The sequence below is a fragment of the Bidens hawaiensis genome, unplaced genomic scaffold (genome assembly GCF_021521415.1).
Source record: "Bidens hawaiensis isolate Kalapana, Puna unplaced genomic scaffold, B.hawaiensis_p1.1 tig00035940_1, whole genome shotgun sequence".
Classification (NCBI taxonomy): Eukaryota; Viridiplantae; Streptophyta; class Magnoliopsida; order Asterales; family Asteraceae; genus Bidens; species Bidens hawaiensis.
In genome coordinates, this window is record NW_027496262.1 from 20,214 (window position 1) to 32,063 (window position 11,850).

Genomic DNA, 11,850 nt, shown 5'->3' on the forward strand with positions numbered 1-11,850 from the left:
CGCTTGGAAATCCTCTGGATTTCTTCGTTGGTAAATTTACAAACCTCGGAAACTGGATCTTTGAGAAGATATTGACTCTGAAGTTCAGGAACAATGTCCTTAGGGCTTGAACAATAGGTGGCTTTCAAGTTTTTCTTCGGCATAATTGAAGCTGTTGGAGAAAGGAAAAATAATAAAAGAAAAACTTGAGAGAAGAATGAGGAATACCTAAGGATTATTATCGCCGGAATAGGAGGTGAGATATGATAAGAGAGAAGTTATAAGGCTTGAATAAATAATATTAGGGATAATGATGTGTTCGCAGGCAATGGTCACATCATTTTCTCTCCAACGGTTGCGATTCGAATTCTCGGGATAAACATGACAGCTGTTATCTATTCACACCTATCATGTTTGGGGGCAATTTTTGGGGTCAGGATTCTTGATCCTTGTGGATAAGCTATTCTTGGCGACTGTTTTCAGGAATAAAGATCCTTTATGGATCAAGGATCCTCAACAGTTAAAGACTTGGTCAAAGCATTGAAGATTATAGACGTTAGAAGGAGTTACAACTCGTCTATAACAATGAGTAACCGTTCCAAGATTCTCTCCAGGACAATTAATGCTCTTTATGGCTATTTATTATTCAATTATCCTTCTTGTAATTATATATATTGAATTGTAGCTGATCACAATACACAACACTCAAGCACACTTAGAATTTTTAGCAAAAATACTCTGTAATCACGATCAGCTATTGTTCCACCATTTGTAATCTTTTTAGTTCAATATAATTGGTAGTGATAGTTTTCACTACCCAAGGTTTTTACGCCGGCGGGATACTAGTTACCAAGGGCTTTTCCTCATATAAATCTTCGTGTTCATTGCCTATAATCGTTACTTTGGTTATTCCGTTCATTTTTGCACCAATCCTCACATACGAATTTGGTTCATTGATCCTTAGCCCGATTTTTAACTAAAACAATGGCCATATGGTACTTGATGTCCATCTTTTCAAGGTCTTGTTCGTTTATCTCTAGAAAATCTCCTTGATTGAAATATGGAGGTAACAGTTTCCCTTGTAGTAATTCTTCGTGGTTGGCCATAAAGGCATGAAATAATGAGATGTGAGAGTTGTCAACTTGCATGATGGGTTGACCTGAGCTGGAAGAGTTTGTAATCCCATGAGCTCTCAAAGCTTGATTGACGGCTTGATTCACCAAGTCTTGAATTGAAGCAGGTGCTAAAAATCCTGAATGTAACATTCGTTACTTTTCAAACCCGAAACCCGACCCATTTTAAATTTTCGGTGTTGTTTATATATATATATATCAAGTTTCATTTAATGTATTTTATGTTCGTCAATTTTTATTGAATTCGTAAATCGACCTGACTTCTCATTTATGCGTATACTTGCTTATTGTTATTATGATATTCACGAGGATTTATGATTATTGTTCGGTCATTTTTATTCATTTTGTTTAAATATCAAAACTCTGAGAATCGAAGTTGTGATTTAAATGATCCTCAAACTATGCGGGTATAGTATAAAAATCATCCAAATTTTCTAACTATTATTCCACTTCTAAATGCATTCCAAAGTACAAGGTTTATAATGAAAATTATAGTTTATAATCTAGTTCAAACCAAGCTTTAAAGTGCAGGGTCAAAAATGAAAATTTGTTTAAATTAAATTATTATTATATTTAATCAAACCCAACCCAGCTGCCACCCCCCCTTATAAATCGTTTTTCCGGGGATGTACTTTCCGGCAACCCACGATTTTCCGGCGAACCTTGTTAACCGGTCAAAACTCGATAATAACTCAATTAAATGCTCGTGTCAATCATGGACCATAATGGATGACCGTAATCAACCATAATAACTCGTAACCACACCGAAATCTCGTGAATCAATTCCGTAACCTTCGCATTAGCAACCGACCAATTTTTTTTAAAACTTAATTATGATTATTAAACGAATAACACTCAATTAACTCTATAAATAGGATCCTATACTAAAACTAAGCTCGTCCATAACCATAAATCTATCTAATACACTCTGCATAATCCATAATCAACCTTACAAATTTGCTTCTGGTGAGTTCGTGTTCTCCATCAAAACGACATCTTAACGGGTAATCTTTATATTGTTTTATTTTGTTTTGGCAGACAATCAAAACCCCTAACATGATTTGGACGAACATTGAACAGATTAAGGGAATTGGAACTTAGGGTTTGAATGGGGAAGATGATGAACTTGAGTCATAATATTTATATATTTTGTTCTAGTCTTAAACAAACATCTTAAGCTAGCTCAAACGGTTAATACGTGTTTGTGTTGGTGGAAAGACCCGGGTTCAGACCCGGGTCAGCCCACAAAATGCATATTTTTGTTGTTGTTATCTTTATATTTTATATTTAAATCAAATAAGTTATTTAAAAAAAAGATCAAAATCAAAATAAATCAATTAAAATTATATACATATTTCTTTCAACTAAATAATATTTTTTTTATAAATTATGAATTATCGTTTTCAACTAAAACCCAACCTCTATATTTCGTTAAATCAATAAAACTAAATTATTTTTCCTTTGCGTCAATAATTTTAAATCGTTAAAATTGAAGTTTATAAATTCCATTATGTTATATTTAATTTGATTAATTTTAAGATTCATTAACCTTTAATTCCTTACAATTGATTCGTTAATTCCCTTATTAAATAAATTATTAAGTGAAATAATATTTAAATAATACTATTTCGTTAAACTTTAAGTTGTTAAGTATAATTCGTTAAGTATAATTCGTTAGAACCATATAGATATGGTTCGTTCACTTTAATCAAATAACATAATTACTTTTCGATATAAAACCCGTGCCTTGTAATTATCGTAACTCTTATATTAGTATTATGTTATAATGTTAAATATCAAACATCGTTAAAATTTCATTAAACTTAAATATATTATTATAATATTATAACACCATAAAATGCTAATAAAATATATTAACTAATGCAATATCTCGTTAATCCAGTGTATATAGCTTTTTCAATCCCGATAGTTAGATTTTTTCGTTGTTTTAGTTATAGTTTGAGAAGTTCGATCGTTTTGGATTCTTTAACGCACTTTCGGTTGCTTCGGTTTGGTTATCATGTTTTCGGCTTATATTACAAGTTTAGCTTCGATTTCAAGGTGAGTTTCTCACAACCCATTTTTCAAACGTTTTCGTGTTTTGGGGTGGCATATATATTTATGATCAAACTTCAAGATTTACAATTTTACTTACAAACTACAATTCATATCGTGGACTTGTGTGCTTACTTGCTTATTTGTTATGTACGTGGATTTCAAGTGGTTGCCTCAATAAGTATGATCATACGCCCCTTTTGCAATCAGGTCCATTTGTATCGAGTGGAAAAGGGACCTCATATCCGAGTGCATTGGTAGCCCCAACCGGAAAGGACCTTCATTTGTTCTTTACACTCAGGTCCATTGCATCGAGTGTAAAGAACCCTTATGTGCTCATTTAACAAGTTTCATGGAATTGTATGATTTTTACGTATTATATCAAATTATGGGAATCTCACCAACTATGTTCGTAGCTGACTTTATTTTATACGTATGTTACAGGTGTAGAGATACAAGGATGAAAGTTAGAAGACACATAGTATGCTTATAGGATATTCAAAGAAAACTTATCGTTTCGTTTATTTATTTGTTTACAACTTGTATTATTTGATAAACTTGTGTTACATGATGAGTTAAATGAAATAATGTTATTATGGTCACCTAATAGTGTCACATGAGTTTGAGCAATCTGTACGTCATACTCAGGCGTTTCTGATTTAGCCGGGGTGTTACATTGAAGCACCTGTGGATGACTTGAAGGCTTTGTTTTGATCGGATGGAACTGAATATTGAACATATTTCACACCATTGACCGTGTAACATTTCAGATTTTCTAAACCCGTATTCGTTTGCGTTTAACCCAACCCGTAATATTTTGGGATCTTTATTATAAATTAAAAATCAAATGTTTATAAGTAATTAAGTTTATAATGTTCACTTTAGGCCCTTTATCCTTTACATATTGTTTATTTTCTATTTATTTCCTAAAATGTTCAAATATTGACCAAATAACAAACTACAAGGACTAAACATGCACAAAATGAAATTGCTCTCAATTTGGCCAGAGCACCACGTGTGTTGGGGTGGCCTAGGCCCACTACCAGAGCTATGGTGCCTCTGCACAGATCATTTATGCTATTTCTTTTCCTAGTTCGTTTTTAGCATGTAAATCGCTTATTTTAGGCATAAATCGAGTGAGTTAAGGTCCAAGAAAAGGATATCAACTAAAATACAAGTCCATACCCTTAGATTATTGATCAAGCATGAAATCTTTTGGTTTATTTCATCGATTTGGTCATTAAACTCTTATTCGGTTTCCTAAACGAGTAAATATACTAAATATGGTTTGTTTTTATTATCTCTATATAAACACATCATAATTCTCCTACCACAAACTTCCTCATACCCTAACTCACTAACCCCAACCGTCACCTAACTCTGATCATCATCAAATCCTTTGGTTTTTACTTATTCGTTGAAGATATAAGCTTGTTCGTTTGACTTTGCATACGTATGGACCTTTGACTCATCGTATCTGTTGATTCTTTCACTTTCTGGGTAAGTTGTAAACATAGGAATCGTTCATATATATTTCCTAGTCAATAACCTTCAATAAATTTTAGTGGTTGAAGGGTGTTGACTGGTCAATTCGTTTAAAACTCGTTAAAGGGCAAATCAGTCAACAAGTTTGACTTTACGTTTTCTCATACTTCTAGTCGGACTCAATGTTTGGTCCAGAAGAATTTTATTCTCGTAATAAAATTTTAAGGCTACTGACCAAAACCCGACTTCCGACTTGCTGTTCGGATTCTGGTCAATATCAGCTCACTTAAATCTTAACTATAACATAACTTGAGTTCTAAATGTCCGTTTGGATTGATTCCAGCGGCCACGAGTTTTGTTTTTACTTTTATTATCATATCTCAAAGATTCAGATTCTGATTGTTTATATCGTTTGATTGTTTATATAAAAATACTCGCTTATTCGTTAGCTCGTTTAATCACATTTATTAATCGCTTGTCATTAATCTAAGGTGAGTTTGATCATTCCCCTTTTTATATATTGTTTTCAAACGATTTGGGGAGGTATGCGTACTTATCATATTTTTCTCTCATACACACACACACACACACAAATTCGCAAATATAATCATTGTGTGTATATCAATTAAATGCTATTTGCTAATTGCTATTTGCGTATGTGTTTATTTTATCGCATTCAGAGAGGTCCACCGTATTCCCTTGTATAGGGTGCTCATTAGTATGATCATACGACCGTCTTAGTAACCGGAGCCCGATTCTCTTGGCGAAGGTAAACCGACAATTTTAGTTATCGTAATAAATGCCCGATTCGCTTGGTAACGATTCATTGGCACACTAGCAATACTTTGGTTGTGTATATCGTTTGTTAAGCTTTCATTGATTATTACCACATATGTTGGTTTGTGTATTTAACATTTAGAATTTATCTATCATACATATATATATTTTGTTGTTGTGTCAAAATCTGGTAATCATCTCACTCAACATGTGTTGTTGACTAACTCTTTTATTTTCTACGCATATGCAGGTTGCTTTGTATTGAAGATTGAAGTTAGAAACTTAGACAAGACATTAGGATTTAACAAAGAAAATCATTGCTTAAGTTTGCTTGGAATCATATTTATCTATTTGGAATATTTTGTTATATTTGGATATTGTGTGTATTCTTTCAATAAAATAATTAATTAGATATCGTCATATTTTATGTATGATAGTATCTTCAAGCTGTGAGCAATCGGATCACGCCCCGGCATTTCCGTCTTAGGTTGGGTGTGACAGACTGGATGAACTGTTAGATGAGATTGGCTAAGAAAAGCTGAGCCAATACCCGAAGCTGTGGAAACACCGGCATGATTCAGAGAGCTGACATGATTACTCACTTAGATTTTATCATCCATCTCAAAAGACTTGATGGCAGAAGTTAGCTCTGTTAGTGTTGTTGTGTTCAGGTTGGTGGTTCTCTTGATTGTGGTAACACTGCTGCTCCACATGTACGACAATGAATTCAACAACTTCTTGTTTATTTCAGACGTTTCTTTAACAATACCAACATTTCTCGTCTTGGTAATGAATGCTTCAAATCTGCCGAGGAGAGCAATAACTGATTCTCCTTGAATGTGATTAACCATGTTGAATTCTCCATTCAACATTTCTCTTCTACTCTCCCTCATATCTAGCTTTCCCTCAAATTTCTCAACCAGGGCATTCCAAAGATCTAAAGCTGTTGTGCATTCTCTCAAGGTTTGTTCTATATCAGTGGACAAACACATACTCATTACTCCATATGCTTTCTCATAATCAAGCATCAGTTTCTTGTCATTCTCAGTTTAGCTTTCCGGAGGAACATCAATGGTACCATCAAGTGTCATGACAGTGGGTTTATGTGGTCCATTCTCAATTGATCTCAACAGTGCAAAAGTATTAATTCTTATAAATTTCTTGAATCTCCACTTATCAAATTTGCTTTCGACATTCAATATCTTAGGTGGTTTGTTCGTGGTTTCAGCCTTGTTCTCAAACATCAAGTAATTCTTTAACATTTCGGGATCGTAAGATATTTTCATAAGTAGATCATCAACCCAAACAGTCTTGAAGAAGTAGCAAATTCTGTTAAAACACTAAGTATAAACGAATCACACAGATAATGCGATCCGATTGGTTTGGAATGTGATTGGATTCTTTTCCGAAATGCGATGCGATTATTTTTAAAAATGTGATGGGAATTCTTTAGGAATGCGATGCGATTAAGATGAAATGCGACTAGTTAATAGAATGCGATGCGATTAAGTTCCAAAATATGATGCGAAAGAGATTTCAAATGCGATGAGATTGAGATTCCAATGCGACGCGATTCAGAATTTTAAGTGCCATGCGAATAAAATCAAAATGCGAAGCGATTGGTTCCCAGATGCGATGCGATTAATTTCCAGAGAGAATCAAGTTGCTTAGAACACTGCTTGATTCAGATTCAAGTACAATCACCCTTTTTCATGAATTTTAAACTTTAAACACTTCAACAAGGCCGAAGAACACTTGAACACACTTCTCAAACACAAAGACAAGACCAAAATCCAAGGTTGTGACACAAGAACCTCAACTAGTAGAGTTGAAAACTCTGATACCAATTGTAGGTCCTAGAGATGAGATCAAACAACTGTTCTTGGATCAATCTCCTTAGTGGAAATCACTTACAAGTAAACCGAGATCTCAAATCTTGTGGTGTTTGGATTATTTCCTTAAGAGGAAAGAAAGAAGATAAGGTAGAGAAAGTGGGAGTTGGTAGAGAATAATATTTGCAAAAAGGTTAGTTTTGCATGTCTTTACCTTCACAGTTTATAGTAAAGGTTATGCATATCTTTATTTCATGGGCCTATAATAAGCTTTGTTTACATGGGTGAAGCCTAAACATACAAATACACACACGAAAGCGTAACAAACAAACTACAACAAAACGAAATAATACAAAAGACTAAACAACATGATCGGGTCATACATTAACAACAAAACGACACATTTTATCCAAAACTGTGGAAAATATTAAGGCTTTGGTTATGTTTGGATCAAATACCGATCTCCGTTTTGTAGCATTTCTTGAAAAGAATGGTGTAATTATTACTCGATGTAAGTACCATTTTTCTGCTTGTTGCGTTGTTAATTTGTTGGCTCTAGTGTCTTGCTAGCTTGTTAGATGAAAGTTGCCGTTTCAAAAAGGAAAAAAGGAAAAACATAGGTAGCAGATTTTATATTATATTCCATCATTTATATAATATATATGTATATTTATTCACAAACCGTAGCATTAAATTATTATTCCATAAAGTAAGCAAGTGAACCTGTGGGAGCTACAAAGTGCTTTAAGATGATAATACTGTAAATAAATAATCGCGTTAGAAGGTCATGTATATGTGCAACAGCTGGCTCATCTGAAGGGATCGATGTCTAACGGGCTAACACACACACCAGGTCCAGGACCATTAGGACCAGAACCAGGACCCTATGTGCATAGACATAAGTCACCCAACTCACATGCAAACAAAACAGTATAAATGAAACATATATGAGCTTGCTTTCGGATGATTATAAGTTTATCACTTTCCTTTTTTTATATATATTTAAAGTTGCATGATTTCCTACATTCCTCTTAAACATGCTATAGTTATATTATAGTAAACAGAAAAGGAAAGTAACTGTATATTTGTGTGATTAAATCGAAAACAAATACAAGCATGCTCAAGCCTTCTAGCGTGATTAGGATTAGTAAAATCTCCATCCAATACGCACTATAATAATGTATAGAAATATAGGATGATATTAAAATGATGGATCAATTATTTCCAATTCATTTTTCAACCATTTTATTTTTTTCTTTAATTAAATTATTTTCAAAAACATAAATATAATTAAAAAACCTTAAATAACATTCAACAAAACAAAATTACAGCTAAAAAAAATAAAAAATACAATTTAAAAAAAAAACATAAAATTAATCCTCCACTTCGGGTTCGTAGGCAGCGACAGGTTCTCTTCAACTGCGGGAATGGAGCGACTTAAGTGTTAAGAGTTCAAGAGAAGATCACGAAGAGACGATCGCGCTGGAGTCATCTTGGGCCGGAGCCTGAACAGGAGCCATGTCCTTAAGCTGGGGATGATTTCTTAGAACTTCCCATGCTTCCAGGTGAAAGAAAAAAACACCTTCGTTCGAGACCTGGTTTCAGTAGTAACGAACGCTTGTGCTTTAGGCATCACGGCAAGTGCAACTACGTAGAATAAGCGGAATTGCGTAACACTCTTAAGACATCCCTCTACTTTGCGTTAATTTGGTGTGTGGTACGTTGGCCGATACCTTCAAATTGAACATAACACTATTGAACTGCAGTCCAAAATTGGCCTCCCGTTTCCGCCAGGTGCATCCAAGCCCTCGCCAACGTGACCTCCTCGTCAAAGCTCACAACGGTGGTTGTGGTCTTGGGGCATTTTTAGTTTGTGATTTGAAAAAGAAAGTTTTTGAGATACTTTGAGATGAAAAAAATGAATGTTGTGTAAAAATTGGTAGGAAAAGTTAATTTTTATAGGGTAAAAATAATTGTTTTTTTTAATATTACCGTTAAGCTTGGGATGGCTAACAGTGTGAAATTTTCGGTCACTGGGGGACGGGGCGGTGTTCACGTCGGTACTGTGCGATACCGATCCCCTCCTGCCCCCGCTCCGTCCACCCTATGGGCACACGGTGTGTGAAGTCGTGTGGTCCAGTATGGTTATTTTGCCAGTACATTGATAGGGGAACGGTGTTCCTATCCATACCGATCCCGGCCCTCATCTTGGTCATTCATACAACTCTTTACAAAAATTGATCACGACAGGACAAAATTCCTGGTCATTTCGATTGCAATATGCTACCGATATTGGATCCTTGTTCCACACTTTCCAGCCTAACTTTTGCTAAAAATGCAAAAGTTGAAATGTGAAATATTTACAAAGTACTCCTTAATAAATAGAAAGCAATTTTTCAAAAATGTTTTTAAAATAACCTCAAATATAAGTTGCCCTAGCAACTTCATTGTGTCATGAGATAGAGATGGATCACTGTTTACTTTAAACCTGCTATTAATTAATTAGTCAAGTGGGTTGGTTTTGTTTCTTTTTCCTGTAATACTCATGGTCCTCTCCCAAAATTAACTTCTTGTTGAAGACTTTCAAAATTAAAAATAAAAACATGTGGAACCCCATAGTTCAATTAATTCCCATCTCTAGAAACCCTTCCAAGACAGACAACTTTATTTCTGAACTTTGTTTCAACCTACACCCTCAAAACCACTCCCAGTCTTCATCTTCATAATTCTTCCTTGTTTAATTAATTTCAACTCCACATCTAGATCCATACCTCTATACACATGAATTTTATGGGATCAAAAAGTGGTGGCAGTGGTGAGGAGAAAGATCAAGGAAATGATCAACAACCACCTCCAATAGGTCCATTATTATTGTCTTCTTCTTACCACCACAACCACCAGAAAGAACCCTACTTTTCTCCACCACCATACAACCACCACCAAGGCGGCTGGCTCAGCGAACCATCACCAGATCGAACTGAAGGAGACAGTAATAGTAATTGGAACAATATGATGGTGGAGAAAGAACACATGTTTGACAAAGCAGTAACTCCAAGTGATGTAGGCAAACTAAACCGCCTCGTGATCCCAAAACAACACGCTGAGAGGTTCTTCCCCTTGGATTCTTCAACCAACTACAAGGGTCTATTGCTCAACTTTGAAGACAGAAATGGAAAGGTATGGAGGTTCCAGTACTCTTACTGGAACAGTAGCCAAAGCTATGTTATGACCAAGGGTTGGAGCAGATTTGTTAAAGAGAAGAAGCTTGATGCTGGAGACATTGTTTCGTTCCAACGAGGTGTCGGTGCCACCGCCAAAGATCGGTTGTTTATCGACTGGAGACGCCGCGAAAACCCTAATTATACACCACCACACCAGTTATCAGCTTCATCTGATTTATCTTTCTTGTTTCAACATCATAGTTTTATTCACCCTTTAAATCCACTTGTTTTACAATCTTTTCCGGCTCGGCGGAACCCTAATTTCATGCTACATGCTCCAAACACAAACCCAAATGGTTTCACTACTTCCAGATCTATTTACTTTGGGCAAGGTGAGTTTAATAATATTAATAATACACCGCAACAACAATTTGGATTAGGGTTTGATCCACCAGCAGCAGCATCAGCATCAGCTCCACCACCGGTTGCTGGTAAACGAAGACTCCGGTTATTCGGGGTTAACATGGACTATAATCAAAACCCTAGTGAAATAACTCCTTCAGTTCCATCATCATCTACAATTCCTTACTTGCAGTTGAGGTCTGATTATGGAAAAGAAGCTGAATGGGATCAAAGTGCAATAATATTATCAGCTTCTTCTTCTTCTGCTCAAGATAATAATATTATTCCGAAGTCAACAGTTTCTAGCATGTCCTTGGATTTGAAGATGTGACACAAATTCTCTAATATGTTACCTGAAATAAAAGATTAAAGAAGAAGCAGGAACTGAATCATGCATCAATCACTAAAAAAAACAAAAGAGGCTAGGTTCCAAGTTTGTAGGTACTTCTATCTAGTTCCTTTCGTGTACAATTTTCCCGTGAAATTTATTTATAAAACTTGTATCGCTTAATATTAATTACTATGATATTTATATATATTTATATTACATATGTATGTATGTTTGCATGAATGTTTGCATACATATATGTATGTATGTATGATATTAATAATTAGTATTAGCATCTCCTTGAATCCATTGAGCCGCCATTTGCAAAAGCGAGAAAAGATTCTAAACATGTTACCTCATGATCTGCTACAATATTATTAAAAGCTGTAAGATTTTTCAAGATTTGGTTAAGTGAAACTCTGAGAGCATATGATATGATATGATGGTTTATCCAACTTCTAGGATTAGAGCTTGTTGGAGTGAATGATGTATGTGAACTATCCTATTACTCAAATGAGCCTTTATGTGATGGGGTATCAATTATCCATATTGATTTTGACGCTCCAGACTTAATTTATTTAGGAACGCCATCAAAGATGTGAGGCCACCATTGTGGGAAAACCACCCTTTATGTCATGTTTCAAACCTAAGACCTTATGATTCCAGTCTAAATTAACCATCAACCCCGTGCCATTGTA

At 34.9% G+C, this 11,850-nt stretch overlaps 1 protein-coding gene across 1 annotated transcript; it reads left to right on the forward strand.

Annotated features, from left to right (window-relative positions):
* The first annotated feature begins 10,042 nt into the window (after positions 1-10,042).
* LOC143587978 (B3 domain-containing protein Os03g0120900-like) lies at positions 10,043-11,323 on the forward strand. The gene has a single exon (XM_077069112.1). The coding sequence runs from the start codon at positions 10,043-10,045 to the stop codon at positions 11,153-11,155; it is 1,113 nt and encodes a 370-aa protein (XP_076925227.1). The 3' UTR covers positions 11,156-11,323.
* Positions 11,324-11,850: the final 527 nt, after the last annotated feature.

What these genes read in the sequence shown, in the direction of transcription:
- LOC143587978 (XM_077069112.1), top strand. Translation starts at nt 10,043, where the DNA reads ATGAATTTTATGGGATCAAAAAGTGGTGGCAGTGGTGAGGAGAAAGAT.